Source organism: Fundulus heteroclitus, chromosome 6 (genome assembly GCF_011125445.2).
Source record: "Fundulus heteroclitus isolate FHET01 chromosome 6, MU-UCD_Fhet_4.1, whole genome shotgun sequence".
Lineage (NCBI taxonomy): Eukaryota > Metazoa > Chordata > Actinopteri > Cyprinodontiformes > Fundulidae > Fundulus > Fundulus heteroclitus.
The window spans coordinates 4169159-4195468 of NC_046366.1; the positions used below are offsets into that span (position 1 = coordinate 4169159).

Genomic DNA, 26310 nt, shown 5'->3' on the forward strand with positions numbered 1-26310 from the left:
AGTCATGCAGACCACCAATCACATCCCCCAATCTGCATGACAGGTCAAAGCTGATAACTGTGATATTCAAACAGAGGAACGTTTCGCAGCGTGCGCCATCTGGCCAAAAATAAATATTCTCAGGCAAACCAATCATTCACATACCCATATAACGAATGACATTAGGAGGCCATAAAAGGCAACGTAAAGGAAGTCTGCAGGATTTGAGCAGCTTTTATTACAGTACAAGCGCCTTTAACTGCAGCAATAAGCGGCCAAGTCCACATGGTGTTTTCACTGGGAAAAAGCTGGGTGTGATTTTGGTTGTCTTTACATTGCCTCTACCTTAGTTAAATATTGAAGCCTCAAGGATGTGATTTGCACATAACTGGCCACAGATTGTGCACATAATCCGGCACCACAACATAAACGAGCAGACATGTTTATTGCTAAAGACTGGTGAAAAGCCGTAAAAATTTAAAAGCATTTTATTGTAACAAAATCTCACGCTGGAAAATCCAGCCTTCAAATACAATTAATTCAATAAAAGGAATTATTTTGAGCAAAACCATCGGTGCCACAACTGTAGTGCTACTTTGCCAGTAGCAAAGCATGTGGTCCATTAAAATTTCATAAGGTTGAAGAATGCAGAGGGATCTTTCTCCAATCCTCTTTGCATAACCCTTCTTATCAGTTCAACATAGATCTGACCATACTTTAGGTTTTGTATGATTATCCCATTGAATGATCTAATAACATTCAGTCAACCAAGTTTATTTATATAAGTTTATACCAGTTTTTACCACTCTAACAAGATTCCCAAAGCCTTTGGAAGAGGAAAAGGCCCATAGCATCACAGATCCTCCGTCATACTAAACTGTGTGGAGGAGGGTGCTATTCCAGATTATACATTACTTGTTTTATGCCAAACTCACTTAATCAATGTTCGCCCAGCAGACTTTAGACTTTTTCCCAACCAACCAGAGAGCATCTAGTTGTGTTTTAGTGACTCTAAGATGTCCCTCTTTGTGGTAGTTGTCTAACCTGTTAGCTTCATGTTAACTTTATACCCAAGAGGAACAAATCAGAAGTTTCTAGAAGCTCAGATCAACAAATCTGAAACAAAAAGCATACATTAAAAAAAAGCAGGCTTAATGTAACTTAAGGTTGTTTTTATCCGTTGATAAAATCGTTGATTTTAAAAGGTATAAGGGTACCAACTACTCTGACTCAAGGTTGTACCCCTCACTGAATAAATATGCTCAAATTCAAGCTTGGAACTTTTTTTTCCCCCATGTGACATTATGTTACAGTTAAAAAGGAATTTATTTCATGTATTTTCATAAATCTTTACCAGAGGTGCAAATGAATGCGTCCGTGCAACTAGGTAACAGTCTCCTTTTTTTTGTTTTAATAAAGACAAAACCACACAAAACATAATTTTTCCTGAATTGATCATTTTATGAGATTGAACACATTATACGTCTGTTTATTGTTCTGTCAGCTTGTTGGCGATTTAAACAGCTGAACTAGGTTAAGAAGGTCCTGTTCCTGCAGGCCGAGCTCCTCCATCAGAGTGTTTAAATACTGCACTGATGCCGACGTCTCCAAGGCTTCCTGCACCACCGGAGACACATCTGACAACCTGGAGAATGAGGGAAATCAGAAAGCAAACCATGTGACCTCTTGTCTCAGGGAGAACAATAGAAACAACGGCGCAATTATAGACATCTTACCCCAAATTCACAATTTAAAGAACATGTATTCTGCCAAATAAAAGGTAACGTATCAACTTTACTAACTGAAACTAAAAAAAATTATCCTTAAAAAGAGCAGATTTAATGGTTTTGTTCCGAGTCCAGTCCATTTGGAAACTGCTGCTAAGTTCCACAAAAACTGGAGAATCGGGCCACAACAGATGTCAACCTGCTCGTCCTCGTTAGCGCTCTATTCATTTTGTACTTTTACAGTTTTGCTCATTTCAAAAGGAGCCTTTTGACACATGGCATCAATTTGTACTCACTTTGGGGACGTTTCTTGAAAAAGGCAAAGGGTCATATCTACCTAATGCTAACTACAGCACTAAATGTATTACAGCAACTCTGCTCTGCTTTAGCTTTTGAGCTTTCTAACTATTTGTTGTGGGACACGCTGTGTTTGGAAATGTTGGCACAGGTTCGGAAATCTAAAGGTAAATATCGAGGTGTGCATTGTCTAGGTAATACACAGAATTGATATGCTTAGAGGTGTTAATGCTAACCATGCTAGCATAAGATGGAAAATACAGTTTCAAATGGTGAACTCCTAAAGGTTTTAGCGGGGAACCTCAGATCCTCTTGGTACAAGGATTGAAAATCAGCCATAAATCTCTGATCGGCGCATCTCTGGTTACAGGTAGTTGTAGAATTGATTGATAACGAGTCATAACTGAGAATGAGGATCACTGGACACTGAGAATGCCTCGTAGGCAGGGGCGGTTCTAGACAGGGGCCAACAGGGGCCGATGCCCCTGTAGAAATGGCCCTGGCCCCTGTTATGGCCCCTGTACTAAAAGCATAAATAAACTTCTCATAATTATTTGCAATGGCAAAGAAACCATAACTGATTGGTCACTTTAACCAATACTATTTTTTACCTATACAGCTTTACTCTAAAAACAATTTAAAACTTAAGATGTTTCATGTTTAGCTTTAGCCGTATTGAGCTGGGACCAAAGTTTTCAACTGCTAGATCAGGGGTCTGAAACCTGCAGTTCCAGAGCCACAAGTGGCTCACTTAAGATTATTACACAGTTAAATATTGCCATTTTATTGTTAATTTTTTTTCCTCTGTGCCCCTGTGAAAAAACACTAGACCCCACTTTGGCCCCCCCTGGTAAATTTGGTCTAGAACCGCCACTGCTCGTAGGCAAAATAAAGAGCAATGTAATCCATTAATGGAGTTCAACAGAGGTCACTGTTACTGCAGCTCGTCTGCATCAACATTCAGAGATAGCATTCTGCACCTTGGTTGGAATGAGCGCTTATTTCAGCACGGTTGCCTTTCTATCATCTCAAACCAGTCCTCCCACTCTACTCTGACCCCTGACATCAGCAAGACACGTTCCTGCACATGACTGCCACTCACTGGACAGTTTCTTCAGAGAGGTAGTTATGTCTGAAAATCCCAACAGACCAGCAGTCTCTGTAACACTCAGACCAAACGTGTTACAGAGCTACGGTCAAAATCTCTTGAATTCCCCATCTCCCACGTTCTGCTGCTCGCACTGCAGCAAGTCATCAGCTGATTCACTATTTCAGTTAACCAATGGAGGAGCCGTGCCTAATAAAGCGGCTGGTGAATGTACGACACATTGCTCTACCACATAACACAGATGAGAGTTTGTCGTTGTAATGGGAGCTCATAACCTCCGTGCTGCTTTCTTCTAGTCCCTTCCTACCTGTCCTGTCTCCCAGAGTGGAGGCGCACTGCTGGGTAATCTCCGGTTCAACTCAGGGTCTAGAGTTGCAGCTACGTGGGGGGGGCGGGGTGGCTGGGTATCCATTATTTAGCTGGCCCAAACAATAGAGGCCAGACGAGCTCCACAGCTGCCACGCAGCGGACAGATAAGACAGCACGCCAAATTATTCATGATGGAGGAATGGAAGGACGGAGTGGAAGACAAGTTCAATGGGAACTGATGAAATCATAGAGCGCCACAGGGACACGTGGCGGGCAACCAACGCTTGGTGAAGAGGATTTAAAAAAACGTGCAACAGCGATGAGGCTTCATGTGACTCTCTGCCCATTTTACTCTAATATCTAAGGTGAGAAAAGTCCTTCTGTTAGGTCAGGGGACTCACTGCATGTCAGAAAGCAGTGATTTGTGGAAGAAAAATCACCTCTAATCAGACCAGAGACGGTGATGGTTTACAAATCTTTTCCCCTGCATAAAGATATTTACCCAGACATCATTTTCTTTAAAGCCCCCAAACATTTTTAAACCGGAGGAACAACTAAGTTTGTCCAGTTCAATATGCTTTCTTGTCTTTGTAGCGTCTTTCTTCAGTGATGACTAACTATAAAGTTACTGAAAGAGTGGGAAGAACTAAGCAAACTGAGCTGGGACCACTGAGGGCGCCATAAATCAGGATGAGACAAGCATCAGGTGAGGGTTTTCCCAGACAGGTCGAGCTGGAGGAGTGTATGCTGAGTTAAAGTGTGTGCGTTTCCTTTCAGAGTGTGCCAGGCTTAAAGTGTGTGCCTTCAGTGGTGCTTCACGGATCTGGAGAGGGGCAATCAGCTTGAGATAAGGCTGTGTGTACTCAGACGGGAGCAGCACGGAACTGTCCATGAACGGCAACATACACACATCCTTGTTTAAAATACTTACTGAGGACCGTGCACCCACCTCCAATGACTTCTATTCATTTTCAACGCTTTCTATGCCCTTACCCTAACTCTAAACCGAGCATACACCTAACCCTAACATAAACCTGACGGCTAGCCCAGAAAAAAGTGAGGACCAAAAAATGGCCACGGAGGATTTAAACAGACGATGTAAACTTACAGATGCAGAAGCACCACAGCTATGAGGGTCCACTCTGGAATTTTGTGAATGATGTTGGTGTTGGTGAACCTGTAAAAAATGAAGAAGCAGGGGTCACCATAAATTCAGGTCAAATACAGACTCAGCATAGTTAAGAGCAGCTTTTTTAAGACATTTGTGATATTTGCCCTAATCAGACTTTCTGTAAATAGGAAAACATAAAATGAGCACTACCAAAGCCCCCTGCCTGCAGCACTGATGTCTCCTTCTACAGTCCAGCTTGATTTACTTTAAACAGACAGTGCCTTGAACTTTTAAACATTTTTTCGTGTTACAACCAGAAACGTTTCTGTATTTTATTGGGATTTTATGTGACAGACCAACACAAAAAGTGCACAGACTTTTTTTATTTTTGACAAATAAAATTCTGAGTAACATGCATTCCCCTTTACTCTGAGACCCTAAACAAAACCCAATGTAAACAGTTCCCTTCGGACATGAACTAATTAGTAAATAATAATAATAATAATAATAATAATAATAATAATAATAATAATAATTTACTAATTAATCTCAAAAGAAATAAAATCAAAATCAAAAGTGCTGTACATCTGACAGAGTTCTGATCAACCAATCATCAGAAACAGAAAGTAACTGTAAACCTACCAAGATGGCCGTTCTCTTAAAGTTACAGGCCTGGAAACGAGAGTATCAATCAGAGAAGCAGCCAAGAGGCTCATGGTACCTCTGGAGGAGCTGCACAGATCCACGGGTCAGCTCAGAACATGGCAGACCAGGACAGTTTTGACCAATAGTTTTACTGAACTGGAGTTCAGAGTGTTTCAGTTAAAAGGAACTGCATTCACAATCTGGTCTGAAAGTCATTGCATGAGGACTTAATAAGCGTAATCTTTAGCTTAAATTACATTTTTAGTGCGTAAGGCTTTGTTTATATGATATATCAAAGGCATGGTCTTTGTAGGCTTACATCCCTCATATGAGGAAGACAGACTTGAAGCACAATACTCACTGAAGCACATCAGTATGAAATGGAGATAGGGATTACATTAAAAACAAGAAGATGCACTAAAGAAAACTTTACACCTGTTAGGTCCCCTTTTTCTTTTTGTCCAGCAAAAAGCCTTTTAGCTTTTTTCTGGACAAAAAGTTGGTCTGCTGGACTTGTGCAAAGCAGTATAGATTTTTTTTATTGTCAAACTGCATCCATTCTCTGAGTCTTTAAGTAAGAAAGGCTGCAGGTAATTATTATTTAAACCAAATATCCTGCCGTGCACACATCTTACCAGTAGAGGGCAGCAAAGTCAGAGGAATTAGTACAATAATGTGGAGCTGTGAATTGAATGATCAGATGACTGCATAGCTAAATACAGCATCATTAAAGTCATAAACAAATCCTCCTTGTTTTTATTATTATTATTATTATTATTATTATTATTATTATTATTATTATTATTATTATTATTATTATTATTAAGAACAATAATTATTTCATGTTTAGGGGATGCCTGCACACAGTTGAAGAGAAAGGGGAAAACACAGTAAATAATTTCCATTTTGCTTAGTCCAACTGTTATTAATCCTAGCATCACAAACCTAGTTCGCTAATATTTTAAACATTATGGAAAACAGTAAACCTTTAAGGTTTTTTCAGCTGTGGTCAGCTGTTCCATGACATGCTTCTATAACTTCCCATTCCTGCATTTTAGGCAGTGCTCTTAACACTAAAGCCTTTTTAACATATATCTTCTTATTTCTTAAGTTCTTCTTATTACATTGAAACAGTTGTGTCTTTCTGTATGTTTGTTAATGTATAAAAGAATTGCAGTCAACGATTTATTTTACCTATTCTAATCTGTAATGTTTTTCTGTTCATGTACAACACTTTGAATCGTCGTTATTGAAAAGTTCTGTGTAAATAAACTTATCTTACCTTCTTCTCACTAAAATTAAAACGGTGTGTGTGTGTGTGTGTGTGTGTGTGTGTGTGTGTGTGTGTGTGTGTGTGTGTGTGTGTGTTGGATGGGGGGCAGTGTATAGCTATGGTTGTGTGAACCCCAATCTTGACAGACAACCAATTTTGAGGGGACATTTGTCCAAAGGGTCTAAACCTTGGTTAGGTTTGGGTTTACCATCTGAACTGAGTTTAGGTTAGGGCTAGGGATGTACTAGTCATGGTTAAGTTTAGGGTTAGGTCCATAGAAAGGAATGAGAAATGAATGGAAGTCAATGTAACGTCCTCACAATGACAGTAAGACCAACATGTGTGTAAGCGTGTCCTCTAAAACTACTAATCTAGAAAAAGGAGCGTGCATGTCGGTAACTAGAGATCTGCTGAGAGAAGTGTGTATCTGAGGTGTGTGCCGTACTGACCTGAATGTTCGGACCAGGTTGTTCAGGTCTGTGGAGATGTCGCTCATGGTGAGGCCCACTGGACCTACGATGTTTCTGAGACTGAGCAACACAGCGTGACAGATGAGTGATCTTATCATGGCTACATTCAGCTGCATTATCTTGACTTCTGGTATCTGTTTATTTGCTGCTTTCCTAAAGTAGCATCCTGTGCAGTGACTGGATAGTGCAGAGTGAGCAAGTTCAAACAAAACTCTATGAAAAACACACACGCACCAGCTGCTGAGTTTCTCCACCGTAATCCGCTTCTGGATGAGGTTCTGAGCGTGGGAGTCGATGAGCGGCAAAACTGGATCCTTTGATACCGAGTCCTGCACTGTGACCTGCCAAGAGGGGGAAAAAAATGTGTGTTCAAATGCTAAAGTTTAGAGTATCAGGATATATACTGATTCTAATATAATCAGTCTTCTCAACATGAGCTGAACACATGACTTATTACACTCAGCATATGTGCAAGCTCTAAACACACACAACCCTTTTGTACGCATTGATACTAAATCAGAATAAACCTTCCATTTAATGTCAGTCCGGATTCTCAGAACTATTTCAGAAAGACAGAATAATGAAAGATATGTTTAAAGAGATTTCCTTTAACTTCATCCAGAGGTTCACAAACATAAAGATTACTCTGCATTTGAATAATTTGGAAAGCCCAGGAGTCACATTTAGAAAACATGGCGTAGAATCTACACTAAAAAAGTGTACGCACACCCCAAAAAATGAAATAAAATAAAAAAATCTTTCCTTTATAAATCACAGCAGCGCCTGAATGATTGTGTGCCAGGTTCTGCTCATGTTCTGCCCTCTACACGCCTACATTCAGCTATAAATGGTTGAGGTAAAGCCCCTCATGAATCAACTCGATCAATGTTATTTCACCGCAACAATGCCAACCATGGAGAAAATGCAAAAACTGGGAAAAACTGGGACAGATAGGCCTTTTCAGAAATGTGTAAATCAGAGGTCAATGCACACATTTTCCACATTATGAGACCTTGTTAAAAAGAGAACCTTATTGCTGCCTTAAATATCAGATGACATTCAATGCTGCAGGAAGTCTAAATCATCATGGGCCAGGGTATCTTTCATCCCTGAAACCACTTTCACCCCTAATTCCTCCAGCATCACCACAGCAGTTAAATGTTTACAGCAAGCAGTGCAACAGCCTCACATCTTATCACAATTTCTGAGTTAATCTGTGGTCCACGTCACCCTGGTGATCATCAGGGAGAGGAATGTGATGGTAGGAAACTGGTGAAATGATGTAAAGAGTTTGATTTAAGATTTCAGATGTCTTATGGTCTTTTTTATTCATTCGAAAGGTCCTTATGTGCAAGCACGAATAACACTGTGGTTTTGAATGCTTATGATAAAGTCGATCTATGATTAAAGTTTGATATGGAGTGACAGTGAATGTCAAAGGAATCGTGATGCAGTCTGACTGCAATTCCACATCTCACCATCGGTGTCGCCAGTTTCCTGTTTTCAAAACGAGCACACGCATGGGTCAGAGTTTAAAAGTCTGCAAATACTGACATCAAGTTTATTCTTATAGATCACTGCATTTGCGGGGAAAGTGATGTACACAAGTTTCAGGCCCCGTTTTGTGCGCACGCAAACTTTAGAAATAAGAGCCCCGATGATGAAGTCATGACTTTGTAAGCGTCTAATGTGCTTATTTACACCTGTGGATATTCTTTTAAGGCAGAACCTCAAAAACACTCCTTTATGGTCACATCATGGAAAACTCTAACAAAATCATCCAAGATTATCATGAGAAGTGATACCTGAAGGTATCACATTCAAACATTTATACACCAGTATAAACCCAACAAATCATGGGGCTGTCCAGCCATCAGAACACTCAGGAAGGAGACGGGGGCTTGGTGTTTGGGTGTAAAATGTATCAGCCTTTGTGAAGATGCTGACTGAAGCTGATAAATGCACACTAAAACAGATCCAGAGAGGAGAAGGCCATTACTGTAAAAGCAACATGAAAACCAAAATTAGAGTTTGGTTTTCATGGTCCGGCCAGCGGCGGGAATCCTTCTAATCTGAGGAATCACCTGGTCACTGCTGCCAATTTAACAACTTTCTTGCTATATTTAGAGATTTTCAGACCCATCCAGCACCCTCTTTTTCAAAAAGTGACTAGCACTAAATCTAACGACTTTCTTGTCTTATCAGTGACTTCCTGTGAAAGTAACAATCGTTCTGGAGTTAGTATCTTGGCACTTCTCCAAGCACCATCTCCTGGACGGACAGACATTGGAAATGGTTCCCTCCCTGATTTACAAACAATGTTTTTAATATATATATATATTTTTTCTTCTCTTAAACTGTTTTAAACACTAAAACGATTCCCTGCATTTTATTCACAGCTTCAGTCTCTTAGTCACCTCGTTCACTCTCTGCCTCTGATAACTGTTGTTTTGGTAAAACTAATTCATTATTCAGGCAATGTATTAAAATTCACAAGTTATTTAATAAGGTTCATTTGTAGATCCAAACAAGTTTACATATTGAGAAATAAATATGTTAATTTGAAACATTTTGAGAGTTTATATATAAACTAACATTTATTACCACATAAACACACAAAAGTACAGAATATAGGTACCGTTAAGTGGCGGTATCGATTCCCAGGTACTGGGTATCGGTTCAAATGTGAAAGGTACCCATCCCTACTCTCGCCTATAAAGTTGGGTCAATAATTGGCTGACCCAGACATCCTTTTCACATGCTGCTTCTATGTTCAGCTTTCATTTTGCGTTTATATAGTAGAATTAGAAAATATCATTGATAAAGCTCCCCCATGCCACCCTGTTAAGCAGCAGCAGTTCTCCTCCTCTCACCTTGCCTGCGTTGGGCCCCTGCTCCTCCTCAGCCAGAATCCACGTCCCTTTGTAAAACTCCCTGACTCTGAGCTGCAGCTGCTCCGTCTCCTTCCGCTGCGTCTCATAGTCTGGAGCCGAAGCTGCAGCCGAAGGCCTCTGCTGCTGTTCGGCGCCAGGCCCCGTCACATCATCGTCCAGGTCGTCTTCATCTAGTTCCTCTTCCTTGGTCTGGTTTAAATCAGCGAATGGGGAACCCAGGGAATGATGGGCTCCGTACAGGAAGCGCAGCGTCTCGTCTGTGCACCACTCCTTTAACGTCCTCTTCAGGCACTCCAGAAGATTCAGCCGAACCGAGTCGGGATTAACTTGTCCCATGTGTTTCTTTAAGAGATCCTGCAACCCGGCGGCCCCCCTCCTGCTCATGCCCACCTGGGTGATGCTGAGACCTGGAGGGTTTGATGGAGCTCCAGTTGTAGATGGACAAGGGTCATGTTTGCTCCCTGCTGAGGGTGTAGTTCCCACTAAAGAAGTGGGTGAAGCTGTGACGTCAGTCTGCGTGTTTACAGGCTGGTCCGTGCTGGGAAGGACTCTCTCTGACACATTACATTCACTCAGCTTTAAGGTGGCCTCTTCCACACTCTGGCCCTCAGGAGATGCCTCACTATTTAGCTCATGCAGCTCCTTCCTTTCCTGTTTTTTAGGTCCTTTCTTCTCTGGGCTTTGGGTTTGAAGGTGGTTCTGGTCTTGATCGGTGCGTTTTGGCAGGGCGCCCCAGTGCACCCGGGGTCTCTGGTGCTGGGAGACCACACTGGAGACAAAGTCCTGCTCCTGCTCGCTGTCGCTGCTCTGGCTGTGGTGGCCTCCTGCAGCGCCACCCTGAGAGACAGGAGGGTCCTCAGGCGGAGCGGCTGCCGGGTTCTCAATGTCCTCCTCTTTGAGGCGCCTCACTGACAGCTTCACCTCCTCACCAGAGCTCCCACTGGACACACAGGTTACACACATTCAGTCTATTCACAACCTCAAGTCAAAAGGCCAATGTTGATTTTGAGGTGTACTTTAAATTTTGCGTTAAAGAGTTTTATTATTAATTATCTTTTCATTGCAGGTGATCGAGCACTTACATTTTCATTCTGGTTAAAGGGAAAAATGAGGACACCCTATTAAATTTTTATTGTGCTGGACGATATAGGAAAAAAAACATACTGATAAAATGGAAATCATATGTTAAGTATATGTTTTACGTGCAGCCCTGGGCATTTTATGCTGTCGCTTAATGACCTATTTTTTGTTAAAGAACACAAACACTGAATTCAAACTCAATTATTTTTACCAAACTACAAGTGTATATAAAAAAGAAAAAGAACACGTGCTCTCTGAACGCTTTGAAGGAGGTGGAGCTTGTTGATGGCACGTTCCTGGGTCTGTGTTTTTCATTGGTTGGGAAGATGTTGTTGTGCTTTCAGCCATGTGGGATAAATCAGACTGAACTGGAAACAACATGAAACTTTGACAGGCATCCGGGGACTGTTCTCACAGCAGGGGGTCACTGAATAAAGCCCCCTCCCCACACGACAGTCAGACTCTTGTCGCCCGCTGCTTTAAGCAGTGTAGGGGAGCCTCTCATCCTCCTCTGTGGAGGATCTGACTGGAGTTCAGAGACCCGCCACATATGCAGGCAGAATCAAAGCTAAGTGCATCGCTGCCCTTTTCCAACATCAGAATTTAACAGCCGACCGCCAAGGAGGCAGGCTGTTTGTAACCGTTGTCAGCTGTTGCAGGAAAGCTGAGTCAAGACGGCACAGAGTGGTTTCCTGCGGCTAGGCCGAGCTAAGAGAAAAGATGATCAGGAGTCGCCCGCTGCAGCCTGTGCAGGCCCTCACAGGAAGCTAAGGCCACAGTCTCACAGGAAGCTAAGGAAGCACTTCTGCCAGGCAGGGCTCCCACACTCGGCAGGCCGACCACAGTCTGTTTGAACCCATGTAAAACGCACCCCAGGCCAGGCTTCACCAGGATTTGCCCTTTTGCTAGCTGCTTGCCAACTAGCTTCAGCCTGGAGAAACATCTTGCAATCGGACCGTCCTGTCGGCACAACCAGACACAAAGGCAGAGGTTTGGCAGAAATTAGCAGGGAAAGTTTAAAATGGTTTACCTTTAATGTATTTTTACTGTGTTGTTTTAAGGTTTGACCAAGGTAAAAGGCCGAGCTTAGCGCTGCTGAGGTTCTAACAAAGTGACTCCCTTTGGGAGGAACTACCCAGTTCTTTCCCTGTGCTGGACTGCGGAGTGCAGATGAAATTAGGAGGGTGGCTTGGCTTTATTTATTGAATAAAGCTAGACGGTCGTTTTCAGTGCTATTTATGTCTCACCCGAGCCCAGTTTGACAACCTGCTGACCGGCAAATCCAGCCAGAACAACTACAGGTGTCCCATATGAGCTGAAGAGTGTCTTCTTCTTCTTCTTCTTTGAAATTTTTGGCGGTGGCAAACAACAGATAGATGCATTTCCACCATCTACTGGAATGGAGTGTGGACCAGAATGACTCTCAGGAATTAAATTCTATTATATAAATGTGTTACTTTTAGATATTGAAATACTATACTGTAAATATTACTATCTGAAATACTTCTGAATAATTGAAATAAATCTAATTTAACTTTTACTTTACTCAAATTTCTAAATAATTGTTGTCTCTCCTCCTCATATTTATTACAGTATAACATCACGTGCTCAACTGTTTCATCTACCCCACAATATTCACATTTGCCATTACTATATTTTCCTAAAATAAACAGAGTACCATTTAATCCGGTATGGCCAAACCTCAATCGAGAAATGATTGTTTCTTCTATTCTTGTTAGCTGAAGAGTGTCTATCCAGCTGTCTCAGGTTAGTGGGCATTATTCAGGAGGCTGCGCTCTGAAACGGGCTGAAAAGGCTGAAAATTGTGAATCATATCCACCCAATGTGATAAACCCAAGTGTGTGTATATAGCCAATTTAAGGGAGTTTAAATGTGGGGCTGTCTTTGACTTATGCCTAACCAGAAAATGTCATTTTTAAGTAAACTTTAAAATTATTAATAAAGTTTTTACCTTTAGTTTTTACACTTTAATGTTAGTCAAAATTGATCAGTAATGTCCATATGTCCAAATATGTTAAAGACGGATAGCATTCATAGGGTGTCCTGATTTTTCTTGAGTGAACCAGCAGTACATACCCATCTCCTTTCTTTAGCAACCTAATTTCTGGAGGACTGCCAAGAGACAAAAAGGTAACAGAATATTTAGAACATTGTTATGTCCCAAAACCGCTTCCTAAGACCAAAGAAAAGAAAGCAGCCACATACCTTTCATGCTGCCTGAGCCATAGAGGCGTCTTTGATATCTGCAGCTCGTACTCTTTCGAAGCTTTGTAGCAGAAGTTACTACAAAAACACTACACACAATAGGAACATGGAGATTTGAATGTTTCTTTGAAAAACGACCTGATAGTAGCCAGAAAGAAAATAAAAACCTGATGTAAGAGCACTTACCTTCCGCTCTGTGATGTCATAAACCCGGTTTGTCTTGGTAGATATTTTATACTGTTGATTTGGGATCTACAGATTGAACAGCGTGGATGAGTCGCGATGAGGCAAATGTGGAATGGTTAAAGATCAGGGCTTTAATTAATGCACAGGCCCAGGTTGACTGGGAGGAAATGTTTTACCTTGCCCAGTCTGTTGGGACATACAGGATAACCACAGAGCTTGGCGATGAACCTCTCCTCCACAGTGTCTTTGTAATTAGTAGGAGTGATGAACTTGGCCTGTGAAGAACAAAGGAAGGTAAACCGTACAGCTGTAAAAATCACAAGTCAACCTTCTATTCCATCCCTTTAAAGCAGAATATGATACAATCAGCAGCTGTTTTTCCCTCAGCAATAGAAATGGATTGAGGGCTGATAGTTTCAGTCCAATTTTTCAATACTATCAAAGCAATGTATATGCTTGAAAACTGTACCTTAAAGGTGCATGGCCACGTTACTTTTTTAAATTTATACGTCAGTAGCTCACTCTGGTTGCTTTCAAATTTTTATGAAAGATTATCACGTCCCGCTGGCGTATTAGTTATTTTACACTTTGTTTTTGCTCGAGTTTGTTAATAAATAAAGCCTTTTGTGTTTATTCTTAATATCAGAGGAAGCACAACAGTGCCTTGCAAATTGTTTACATTTTTTAAACCATTCTGTATTTTTACTTAAAGTTATCACATCATAAACGTCTAAGGCCTGCCCGTGCCTACAGCGGAACGGCGTATAAATGTTTTTTTTTTTTTTCTGATCACAGGCCAGAAAAAGTGAAAGGTAAAAACAACAGATTATCTTTAGTCAGGTTTCCTTTTGATCTGCTACAACACAGACTGCTACAAGAGATCTCTCCAGCACATAGATATCACTATCTATAACGATGCTATGAAGAAAACTTCCCTTTATGGATTTATGAAGTAATATTCAATGTAACAGTGCTGAAGTGAACTGAAAACCCCTTCAGTGAAATGCAACAAAAATATGGCAGCACTGATTGTAAGAAACTAGCAATGTCTCCCTCTCTCATATTTATATATATATATATATATATATATATATATATATATATATATATATATATATATATATATACACACACATTGGTGGAGTAGTTTCTCTTAGGTTGACTACTGTTTTCACATCAATATTACTTGCTGTGAATGTGTAATTTACTGTGACAGAAATATTACAGTGACATGTTTGTGATGTGTGTTTTTCCCCATGCAGAATAGAAAAGTGGAGGAAACATCCACCAATAGCGGACAGACAGCCCAGATTTGTTTTGGGTTTGTCATATAGTCTTCAGGCATATAAAGTAAACTAGGAATCGTTGTACCGTACGTGCTCAGTAAATGGTTTGAACCAGTGCAGTGAGATGACTACATACACAGTCTATCAAGAAGTCTTCAGGCACACTGTCCTCCAGGAGGCGCTCCACCACCATCAGGGCTCTCCTCTCCAGCTCCACCTTCTCCCTCAGCCTCTCCTTCACCTCCTCTCGCCTGAGGAATATACAGCAAGCCGGTCAGCACACCTCCACGTTTATATTACTGGCGAAATACTGTCAGAGCTGTGAGTCTAAAGTGGTGTAAATTCTTCACACCTTCTCGCTTCTTCTTCGGCTTCCCGTACTTTGACACATTTTCCACCTGTGAGACAAACCAGAAGAGTTAGAATACTTTCAACTGGTCCATTTTTGGTCCACTAACCAATCTGTACTGAACATAGAAACCCTGCTGGGTAATTAGAATATGCACTTCCACTGCAGGATGTTACAAAATACAACTTTCTTTTTAAATTAGACTGGTGAAGGAAGCTTTGGGTGTATATGTACGCCACAACAGGCCCAATAAACACCAATCTTTAAACGTGTTCATTTAGGTTTTTAACTAAATGAAGCAAAATACATTATGGATGTCTTCCTACTTGTTGGAAACTAAACCTTTAGCAAATCACACAGTTTTCTAACCAGCGGAAAGAACATGTTCAACTTGGACTCCAGATCAGAGTTCTTGACAAATTGATGGCAGACAGAGTTCAACATGGATTCAGAAGAATTCAAATTCAAACATGTTGCTGCATGTTAGCTTAACATCCTTGAAGGAAGAATCTGATTAAAACATGTAGAAAGAAATAGGGGGAAACATGAAAAACCACAACTCCCCTACTAGAAAGGACTCTTATCTCTTGCTTTATGTCACTAAAAGCATGAGTCCAGGAAAGGCTGTTTTAGGGAGGACGGATCTTTATCTTGATTTCATAAAAAAAATAAACTATGACATATTTCCTACATATCAAACTATAACTCCAGAGAGTCTGCCTGATGTTGCGCACACAGAACTAAAAATGGCGGCCGGCTGTGTCTCCAGGAGGGCTCGCGCTGGTGTTCGCGGACAGTAACCAGCTTCCGGCTCGCTCGCTCCCTGCTGCTCTCCACATAACAAGCTCAACGGCGGACCTTTAGTGGCGCTTTTAGCAGAACCTCCTCTCCTCCTCCTGTCTTCGGTCTCCATGCTGCTTCTGTTTCCTCTCCCTTCAACTCTGACCCGGCCGTGACGTTTCCCGTCGTACGGCAGCCGGGACGGCCACACCAGTTGTTCACGCTGGCTTCGGAAAGGTGTGTGCGCGTTGTTATTTTTTTTTTTTATCCGGGCGATTTGGGGGGCAGCTCAGTGCTTGGCGTGAATGGCTGTTTGGTTAGCTTCCCTTTGAGTCCGGCTCATTCAGACCCAGCATCTGCTTTGCTGTAGACTGCGGGGTTTGACTGCTCACCGTAGCCTTGGATAACCCTCATGTAGGTGTGTTTTTGAATACCACGCGTCTTGTGTGCGACGCTTCAACTTGCATTGTTGATTTCTTGCTTTGAAGGGTTGCTTGATGAAGATCCAGCCCATGCGAGGACAGCAGAGATGGCTCTGGAGCAGCTCAGTGATGTGGTGCAGAGATGTGTAAGTCCACCCATAGACATGCTATCTTGGTCTAGTTTATTCTGGGGGGTTTGTGTTTAATTTTTACACAGGCCTCAGCCAAGATCCCCATCTATCTCTGAGATATTTGTTCTTCCATGGAGCTCCTCCTGTCCCACAGGACAGAAGTGGCTTTTATGTGCTATAAATCCCCAAGTCTGATAGCAGCCAAAGTGAGGGGCAGTTGTTCCTCTCTTCATCCTCGATGGTGGGACCAAGGATCTGAGAGGAGAGATGGTAGCTTTAGACTTGGGTAAACAGAAGTATGGAGCTCTATTTAAGTGGTACTGTCTGAATAATCATGGAAAAGGGTCTGGATTACGTTCATATATAGATTAATATATATTTATACATGGGTTTCTCACCATATCAACCTTGTATAAATATATGCCATAAACATAAAGGGAAGTTTTCCTTTAGTACCTTTAATATAAGATAAAACAAAATGTTTTGAAACCTGTGGTCACATTGATTCAACTTAGACTCACAAAACTAACTTTCACTGCTGTACAATATCCCCTGAACCCTGGCCTCCCTGTTGGCACCACATGATGGCGCTCACCTTTTCTTCGCTACCTAAATGTTTTATTTATTTTTTTCAGATCTACACAATAATCAGAAGATTCATCTTTTGCTGTCCATCCTTACCCTTCCTACACAATATCAGTGCTTCGTGTTTTTTCTCGGACACAACTGACCTCCTTGCATCCCTTCTTATCACAGGATCTTCACTTCACACCAACTTGCTGCTAATGTTGTTCAAGCTCTGCACTGGTGGCAGAAGTCTCAGCAGCACTCTCCTCTGGTGGAGACGGTTCTGGCTCTCTCTTTACACCGTTGGACAATCTGACACTTCCTCTCGCCTTGAAGCTGTTGATCATACAGAAACATTCCTTTCGCTGTAGCACCCTTGCCTGCTGATTCTTTACACGCGAGGCCATTTTTGACGCAAAGCAAATATGCCAGCATGCTTTGATGGAGGTAACCGTAGCAAACACAGGAAGACAAAGATTTCAAGCACATCTGCTTGTGTTTTACGGCGCTCGGCCTGTTAATTAGATCGATCAGATTCGTTTCAGCTCTCTTCCAGCTTCACATACACCGGTGATTTTTGTTTATACAGGAACATTTTAGGCTAAGAAGACCCGAGAGGCCCACATCTGATCGCTTCCTACAGCAATCTAAAATCAGTCACAGGAAACCAAAGCACATTTGTCTCTCTACCGAAACATCTGGCCCTGACCGTATTTTGCCCTGCCTTCGCGTCTCCACTCACATGCAGCACAGATATATAACAGTATAGTAATCCAAATAAACAAGCGCTTTTATTTTCCTCATTCCTGATTTAGTAAACGTCTTTATTCCGTCATGTGTGTCCGCTTCAAACAGGAGGCCCTCGCAGATGACAGCTACACCTCAGACGATCATGACGTCTTCACGATTGCTGGACGCACCTGCATCGAGGAGGGGAACAGCCCGCAGGTCCTCAGCATCGTCCTGGATGACAAGAACCAGGTAGGTTTCTCTGCGCTGGTGCCGGTGGCGTGCGTTGCTCACTGTGACGGCTGACTCTGCTGCTAACACTGACCTGCAGAACATAGTGAGGAGTATGGGCTGGAATCTGCTGCCTCCGCTGGTTCAGGTGCTGCTGAAGAAAGAGGACCAGCATCTCCCTCAGTGTCTGGCCATTTTTAACCACCTGTTAGAGGTCTGTAAACGTGCTCAACTGGTACATGTGGAAGATTGAGTCTTTAGGTTCACATTATAGGTATAGGTCTGGAGCCTGAATGAGGGACAGTGTTGTCTTCTTTGGTTTTGCAGACCTGTAGACCTAAGGAGTTGCTGATTGGCCTCTTGGAGCAGCTGGAACATGATGATCCTGATGGAATCGCTGAGCGTCTTCGTCTACTTCTGAACCCCCTACAGAAAGGTAGGTAGTACCTTTAATGATTGTGCAAAAATAGGCTCAGGACTACAGTCCCTTTGCAAAAGTGTGCCAACTCCCTGAACTTTTTCACATTCATTCATGTTACGTTCCCAAACATGAATATATTTTATTGGGAAACAGAAAGTTGTGCATAATTCATGTAGAAGGAAAAGGATATGGAGAAAATGAATGCCTTTAAGAACAATGTCGTTTCTTTGACAAGCACAAATCTTAAGTGTGGTGTGTGCCCCCTTTTACGCTGATACCCCTAAATAATTTCTGTACATACAATAACCCAATTAGGAAAAAGAAATTCCACCTTTTGAGTAATTTAATCTCAGTCTAAATCCAGCTGTTTTGTTTCAGGCCTCAGAATGTTGTTAGAGAACATTAGCGACCAAACGGCATCATGAAGACCGAGGAACAGGGCAGACAGGTCAGGGAGGAGGCTGTGGAGACGTTTCCAGCAGGGTTCTGAACATCTCCCAGAGCTCTCTTGATCCATCAATAGATATGGCATCTGTCTAAGTTATGCTCATTCACATAATCTGACAGGCTGGGCTAGAACCAGCAGTTATTAGAGAAGCAGCCGAGAGGCTCATTGTAACTCTCAGGGAGCCACAAACAGGCTTAAATCAGAGGCAACTGAATTTTTGCCCAGTTTTCCTGAAGACATTTCTACAAACAAAGAGGTTTTTGTCAATTCAGGCGGCTGAAGCTGCAGAGATGCACAGCTCAGGTGGCATGATCTGTGTGCACACCATTCCAGTGGTGAAACAGGGTGGTGGCAGCATCATGCTATGGGGATGCTTTTTTGCTTCGCTCAGAGCTGGCGGGGAGATGGATGGAGTTAAATACAGGACTATACTAGAAGAAAACTAACATTTAAGCTTCAAGCTGTAAAGTGAAAAAGTTGAAGGGTTGAAACACTTTGCCAAGGCACTGTTTTTCTGATCAGATCACCAGCTCAGTTTCCACAGCTTCACCTCGTCTTTCCCTCCAGTGCTGCTGCGCCTGGGCAGCCGCAAGGCGTCGTCCTTGGGTATGACCCTGTCCTCCGTGCTGGACCAGCTGGCCAAACTGCCCATCCCGAACACGAAGGAGCAAGAAGAGCACGACGTCTTTTCTCTTTGCCGTTGCTGCACTGACTTGATACAGTTCGTCAGGCCCTTTGTGCAGGAGGCGAGACTGAATCAGAGCGGGGATAATCAGCTGGAAAACTCCCACAGGACAGCCGGCGGACACGATGAGGGAGCAGAGGAAGAGCTGCGGACAGAACTCCTGAAGTTGTGAGTGAGAAAATGTCCCAACCTCTTTAGATGTGGATGGGAAGAAATTTCTCCCGGGTTTGAAACACCATATGATTGGCTGTTACTCTCTGTTTGTAGCTGCATGAAGACGCTGAGTCAGCCCTTGTTGGACGTACAGATCAGGGATGCAGAAACGCTGCCTCTGTCTCCCCTAAGAAGTTTTGCTACAGAAATCCTGGTACAGCCAAATCATTGAGTCCCCATTGTTGTTGGTGCAGACTGTAAATCCTGCATGTTTACAGCATGAAGTATTGTTTGAACTGTGAATCTGTGTGTGGTGTGCAGGACATTCTTGGCGCTGTTGGAGAGTCCCTACCCAGTCTGGTGTTCCACCCTCTGCTGAAGAAGAAAGAGGTTCCAGGCTTCCTGGAGGAAGAGGTCCGTTATCCGAAAAATTCCCTGGCCAGCTTGGCCCACCTGGTCTTTGTTCATCACCTGTCTGCCGATACCTTCCCCAGTGTTTTCAGGTAACTCCGTAGAGACCTGTTGAACTGTAAAGTACTGGGTGAACATCAAAGGATCTTTTCTAACACCTGTACCTTTCTGTTCTCTCCCTACAGCCCTGTGTTCTGTCTACGCAGCAACATGGAGCACATTTCCATTCTTCTGTCACGGTAATGCATTCCTTTACCGCCTGATCCTCTCTACAAAGGTCCTCTAAACTGTCCCGGTTTCTTGACTGCTGCTCTGTAACCGAAGGCTTCAGCTCCTTCCAGGAAGCTTCTGGGGCCGAGGTCTGAAGTTGCGAGGCCACCGACCTTTACGCAATTCTTTTCTAGACACCGTTTTGTGACCCTGCTGATGTTTTTTTTTTTTTGTTTCATTGTCATGCTCTGATTGAAGGATGGGGCGACAGTGGCGCAGGAGCTCGTGCTGCAATTGGCAGGCGGCCGGTTCCATGCCCCACTCCAACCGTCTCAGTCATTGTGTCCTTGGGCAAGACACTTCACCTGAACTGCCTGCTGGTGGTGGTCAGAGGGCCCGGTGGTGCCGCTGTACGGCAGCCTCGCCTCTGTCAGCCTGCCTCAGGGCAGCTGTGGCTACTAACATAGCTCACCACCGTCAGGGTGTGAATGACTGACTGTAATGTAAAGCTCTTTGGGGTCGTTGGACTAGTTAAAGCTCTGTACAAGTACAGGTCATTTACCATTTTACCATGGAGGATCTTGTCTGCCATTCAACGATACACGATGCTGTTCATTGAGCTCCCAATAAAAAAATGGCCCCACATTCTAATGTTTTTAAGTTTTTTAAAGTTGGGGATGGTGACGTTAGGCTTTAGGAATGCTTTCCTGCAGGATGACTTCCCCACAATGAGAGACCAGAGGTCTGTCCATGTTCCTGTCCATTGGCTGTGAAGTAAACCTGCAGGAAGACAGAGCCACAGCACAGTGTTTCCACCTCTTGATCCTTGTTCTTCAGATCATACGGTCTCCTCAAAAGAGCCTGATTTTGGTCCCACCAGACCACCGTACTTTATCCATCCTGCAGATTTTCATCACATTCCTGTAGACGTGTCTTCTCACACAGAGGGCTGCAAGAGCTGCAGTGTAGAGCATGTTGCCAGTGGTGTGCTTGGTGACTGTGATCTCATCTACCCGCAGATCACTAACACGCTCCTCATGAGGATTTCTTGGCTGATCCCGTCACCTTTCTCATGATCAGGACAAGATGTTGTATTAAGCTCCAGACCGAGGGCAACTGACTTTGTTTTCAGTTTTAACAGTTGTAGCTTTCTCACCACGCATCTGGCTGATGCTCCTGTCGCTCATTCCAGACTGGTGCAGATCTGCTAGGTTGTACTCACGTTCTTTGACAGATGTTTGTTTTTGCCCAGCAGATGTTAGTAGAGAAACTGTCATGCATTAACGGATTGAACGGTGTGCCTTATGGACACATGACCAATCTGTGGGAGCCAGAATATTAATCTTCTTGTTTCCCTCAGTATAGATGCTAAAGGTTGTTTCTGGAGTTCTGGTTGATGTTGATGGTAGTTAGTGACTGAGCAAACTAATAAAAGGAGAGGGAGATCAAATAATTATTTCCCTGAGTGTGTAATTATAATAAGGTAATGGAGATTTCCATTCCGTCATTACTAAACATATCATATATAATGTTTTTTTTATAGAACCGAGGACTCCAGGATTCAGAAAGGTCTGGTAAGTTGAACTGAATCACACGTTTTCTTCTAATTAGGTATTTGTTATTACCATATGTTTTAGACTTTTTTATGTGTTTAATAAGCTCTAAAAGTTTTTGTTTATTGAATTTGGGCAATCATTACTACTTAGGACTCTCTCAGTAATTTCCTAACACTTGGCTCAGTTCATGGAGACTGGTGTTGCGTTCCACCATGTTTGGCAAGGATCGCAGGATTTTCCCTCTCTCAACCATCATGTCACAAGTCCATCTTGTTTCATTTACGTTTAGTCCACAGAAGGTCTGATTGTGTCCATAGTCCCCATAAAAAGACATTGAAAGTCTTAACAGAGTCTGGTTCCTTCAGTTTAAATCCATGTTGGGTTAACTGTCACATAGTGTATTACAAAACATTCATGTCACCACATTTGTTTCACAATTTTTTTTCACGTTACAGCCACAGACCGCAACGATTTTATTGCCATTTTACGTGACAAACACAAAGTAGAGCAGTTCTGGATTGGAAGGAAAAGCATGAATGTTTTTGCAGACTGTGGAGTGCATTTGTATTCAGCTCTGCTAAGTTAATGCTTTTTAAAGGCTGACATTCTGGCCCATTTTTCTTTGCACCATCGCTCAAGCTTAGTCAGAGAGGATAGAAAGCATCTAAGAATGTCTCCTTTCAAGTCTTTCTACAAATTCTCATTTAGATCTAGTTGTGGACTTTGACTAGGCCGTTCTAAGCCATGAACTCTCTTTGATCTGAACCCTTCCATTGGAAATCTTTCTGTCTGTTTAGGGTTTTTGTCCTGCTTGAAGGTGAATCTCCACCTTAGTCTCCAGACTTGCTGCTTCTACTGCTACCTTTTCCATCGGAGTTGTGTCCTCTGCACGGCTCTGAGGGTTGGTGAACGCCTCCTGAGGGACCATCAGTGTTGTGCGTTCTACCGCCATTAACCATTACTGTGGTTAACATTTTAAAGAAATCCGTGTGAAACGGAAAAGAATAAAAAAGTAAATAAATGATTAGACATAAACATAAAAAATTAAAATACATATGTTTGTATAATTATAAATGATTTGAAATGAATCAGAGCGTGGAGACGAATCTGTCCTGCTCCAAAGTTTGCCTCGCTGAGTTAAAATTTAGGGCTTTATGGGGAAGTCTGTGCCTCTGCCTTGGTGACTTTAAAGCATTAACCCGTAGACTTTTGACCACAGTTGAATTATTTTTGTAGGTTGGATATTCGCGCTACGCTGATTTGACAGAGTGTTGTATGCGTTAGATCCTGCTACAGCAGAGTTCTCCCCCCGTTGCAGACAGTCTGCAGCCCCTCAGTGCCTCCTCCCTCCCACCACACTCTGGTTTGATCAGAGGCCTTGAACAACGTTTTGAGCCAAACACTTTTTAAAGACTAAAGTGTGTAAAATGAGAGAAAGCCTCGCTAAATCCACAAATCTGATTTAGGTTATTAAATAAAGCGCTCCTGTCTGCGTATAAAAATCCTTTTTCTTTTCTTTTGTTTCCATCAGGCGTGGTTTAGGGTTTGTAAATAGAAAAGTTAGATTTCGCTTTGACCCACTCCGTTAACGTCGTTACTCTTCATTTTAACTTTTTCCTGCACTTCCCTCTGAGAAAACCTTCTTGTTTCTCCTCGCCCACGGCCAATCAATGAACAGCAGTCTGCTTATGTCACATTTTAGTCCAGCTTCAGCCTTACTTCGCTCTGATCGTACGACCTCCTGAGAAGAGATGGGGGGGAAGCCAGCCCAAGTAGGGAAAAAAACTGTAATTACAATGCGGGTGGAGTGGGGTAGAGCCTGGCCAAGCGGAGCCGGTGGAAAAAGGGCATAACAGGATTTCTTCCAGGATTTCTCTGTATTTAGCTCCATCCATCTCCCCATCGATTCTTCCCTGTTCCTGCTGAAGGAAAGCATCCCCACCACAGCATGCTGCTGCCACCACCATGTTTTTTTAGGATGGGGTGGTATGTTCAGGGTAATGTTTTGGTTTTCCACCATGTAGACTTTTGCATATAGGCCCAAAAAAGCCAGCTCTGGTCTCATCTAACCAAAGCACCGTCTTTCACGTTTGCTCTGTGGCCTACGTGGCTTGGTGCAAAGTGCAAACAGGGCTTTTTCTGGCTTTCTGTCAGATTTGTGCAGTGCACAGCTAATAACTGTCTATCAGCTAAACTCCCAATAGGATGCATTGAAGTCTGTGGCTGTAATGTGGCAAAATATGGAAAAAATGTATAATACCTTAGCTAGGTATGGCATGATTTCTCAGTGAACAGGCTGTGGGCAGAAAGTGAAATAAGGAAATCAAAGCTGATGGGGAGAGAGAAATGAAAGGATGGCTGTGTGTTGTCTCCATCTGAACAGGAGCTGTATGAGAAGAGTCTGGTGCGGGTGGAGGATGGCAGCCTGCCAGCAGATCTGCTTGAGATTAAAACCTTCCTCACCGTCCCTCAGGTGATAAAGATTCTTTCCAAACGTCATTTTTCAATCCTCTGTTACATTTTACTGCAAACTAATGTTTGTCTTCTTCTCAGAACTTAGTAAAGGTCATGACGATTTGTCCTAAGCATGATCTGGTAGGAGCTCCGCACATTTCCTTTTTATTTCACTGTATGTGTGCCATTTGTGGTCTTTGTTTTTTTGACCAGTATTTGTTGTCTGACCTCAGAGGACTAAAGGACTGAAGGTGTTCCAGCTCAGCATCGATAAGTTCAGCGCTGAGGCCAAGTACAGATTTTTCCAGTAAGCTCCACATTGCCAGCGTAGAGACGGCAGAAGGCTCGTCCTGTCCCGCCTCCTAACGGAGTCTGTGTTACTGTCTCAGATACATCCTCAGGACAAGCAACCACTCAGGAGTGGAAGGCTACACCATTAAAAACATCAAGAATCAGGTCGACGCTGCTCTGCAGGTAGCGCTCTCTGGTTCTGCAGTTTGTGCTGGTTTCCAGCAGGATTGTGTGCAGCGGCTAGAAACCTAGCGTTGGCTCTCCTTCTGTCTTCAGCCAGGTAACAGTAACGTCTGGTTTGAGGGGGCTCACCTGCTGCCTCTGCTGCGGAAGGTATTCAGTCTTCCTGACGGACCAGAGACGGACCTCCTGCAGTACCTGGACAGGTACGCCTGCGCCTCTTTCAAATCTAGCTCGCCATCACCCTAATCTTTAGCTTCCTCCACAGAGTCTCAGAGATACTGTTGTCTGTTTTGCACATTTTTTTTTCTCCACCAGAGTCATGGAGTCTCTGAACCTGCTGCGCTACCTCGTCATCAGAGACAAAGTAACAGAGAACCAGGTGAGTGCAGATTGCAGTCTAGCATCAGCAGTGGAGCCCGGCAATGACCTGGGCTGAAGGAGACGGCCCGGTTCTGCCGAAAACACAGAAAGAGAACGAACATTTTGGTTTCTCTCTCAATCCGCATGTTTCATGGTGTGACAGGTCATTATAACTGGTGCTTTTCGTCTTGCAGACGGGCATCTGGACAGAGCTGTATAAAATAGAGGATACCTTCATGAAGCCACTGCGCGTTGGGCTCAACATGTCGAGAGCCCACTATGAGAGGGAGCTGCAGGACACCATGGAGAGCAAAAGGAAGAAAGCCAAAGGTCAGGACCACCAAAACATGCCGGCCCAGCCTGCTGGAGGCAGCTTGCTTTACTAACGGCGTGTTTTCCCACAGAGGAGTCCGTTCTGTCTGTGTCGGTGGGCGGGGAGAGGCTGCCAAAAATGACGTCAGAGTCTCAGATTCAGGTCAGTTCATCGCTTTCAACCGTCACAAGCAGCAGAATGACGTGTGACTGAATCAATGTGAACGGCTCCTTTTCAGGCTCTCCACTCGGCGCTGCACACGTTTGACATGATCGAGAGCGTGTTGGTGCGGATAGAGGAACTGATCGAGGTGAAGGACGGCCTGGAGTCTGCAGGAGAGCCTCACCCCCTCAGGGCCTAGCAGACTAAAGGCTGTGGTTTATTTCTCCCATATGTAAATGCATCGTTTCAGTCATGTAACTGTTGTTTCTCCTCCCTATGAGATTTGTAGCATTCAGTAAAGATTTTCTACAGTGAAATTGTCACTCTTTACTTTGTTTATATTCTAATGAAGCTGTAACTCATGATGGCATCATTGGTAAAAAAAATATATTTTTATACGCAATATTTAAAAAACCCACGAACAAAGAGGTTTGATATGTCTGCAGCTTTAATATGCAATAATTTACCATTTTTATACATTCACCAGCACTGATGTTTACTTAAACTCATTGTTGGTACGTCATTATTATTTTGGGACTTTTACGGATGTATTTGAACTCTTCATCTGAGGTGAAATAATTATACAACCAACAGTTTCAGAGGTTTTTTAAAAACATCACATGCAGGTATTTGAATTTATCGTATTCGTCTAATCCGTACCAGATCAAATTAATCTCCAGACTCAAATGCAGTTATGTGAAAAAAAATGGGACACCCTATGAAAGCCTGTTTATTTATTTTTATAATTATACATATGGATATTCTAATATAAATGTAATTAACTGAAACCTGACTGGTAATGAGAAATCTAAACATTAAAATGTAATGCAGCTTCTGGTGAGAATTGAACAAGGACAACCTGA

The 26310-nt window shown here is 42.8% G+C and overlaps 2 protein-coding genes across 3 annotated transcripts; one reads left to right on the forward strand and one right to left on the reverse strand.

Moving 5' to 3' along the window:
* Positions 1-449: 449 nt before the first annotated feature.
* Positions 450-15913, reverse strand: rpap2 (RNA polymerase II associated protein 2). The gene is made up of 12 exons (XM_012856068.3): positions 15799-15913; positions 14944-14989; positions 14728-14842; positions 13482-13580; positions 13306-13371; positions 13120-13208; positions 12991-13026; positions 9793-10753; positions 7154-7260; positions 6899-6979; positions 4529-4597; positions 450-1624 (listed from the first exon to the last, which is right to left on the reverse strand). Exons 1-12 carry the CDS (start codon positions 15851-15853, stop codon positions 1480-1482), a joined length of 1869 nt encoding a protein of 622 aa, XP_012711522.2. The 5' UTR covers positions 15854-15913; the 3' UTR covers positions 450-1479.
* glmna (glomulin, FKBP associated protein a) lies at positions 15835-25764 on the forward strand. Of its 2 annotated transcripts, XM_012856071.3 has the most exons (19): positions 15835-15957; positions 16209-16288; positions 17696-17821; positions 17901-18014; positions 18128-18236; positions 19237-19522; positions 19622-19721; positions 19829-20010; positions 20104-20157; positions 21672-21702; positions 24068-24157; positions 24238-24279; positions 24372-24445; positions 24528-24612; positions 24706-24815; positions 24928-24991; positions 25167-25302; positions 25377-25447; positions 25524-25764. In XM_012856071.3, exons 2-19 carry the CDS (start codon positions 16250-16252, stop codon positions 25644-25646), a joined length of 1836 nt encoding a protein of 611 aa, XP_012711525.2. In that variant the 5' UTR covers positions 15835-15957; positions 16209-16249; the 3' UTR covers positions 25647-25764. The 2 variants fall into 2 exon arrangements, with proteins under 2 accessions (XP_012711525.2, XP_035993783.1); XM_036137890.1 differs by lacking the exon at positions 15835-15957 and having other exon boundaries at positions 16069-16288.
* Positions 25765-26310: the final 546 nt, after the last annotated feature.

Bases quoted from the DNA above. Each gene is read 5' to 3' on its own strand.
- glmna (XM_012856071.3), top strand. From the start codon at position 16,250: ATGGCTCTGGAGCAGCTCAGTGATGTGGTGCAGAGATGT. The intron at 20,158-21,671 runs GTAATGCATTCC...TTTTTTTTATAG, and splicing joins ATTTCCATTCTTCTGTCACG to AACCGAGGACTCCAGGATTC. The intron at 21,703-24,067 runs GTAAGTTGAACT...CCATCTGAACAG, and splicing joins CCAGGATTCAGAAAGGTCTG to GAGCTGTATGAGAAGAGTCT.
- rpap2 (XM_012856068.3), bottom strand. From the start codon at position 15,853: ATGGAGACCGAAGACAGGAGGAGGAGAGGAGGTTCTGCTAAAAGCGCC. The intron at 14,990-15,798 runs GTCCGCCGTTGA...TTTGTCTCACAG, and splicing joins TGCTAAAAGCGCCACTAAAG to GTGGAAAATGTGTCAAAGTA. The intron at 6,980-7,153 runs GTGCGTGTGTGT...TGTGTTGCTCAG, and splicing joins GTGGAGAAACTCAGCAGCTG to TCTCAGAAACATCGTAGGTC.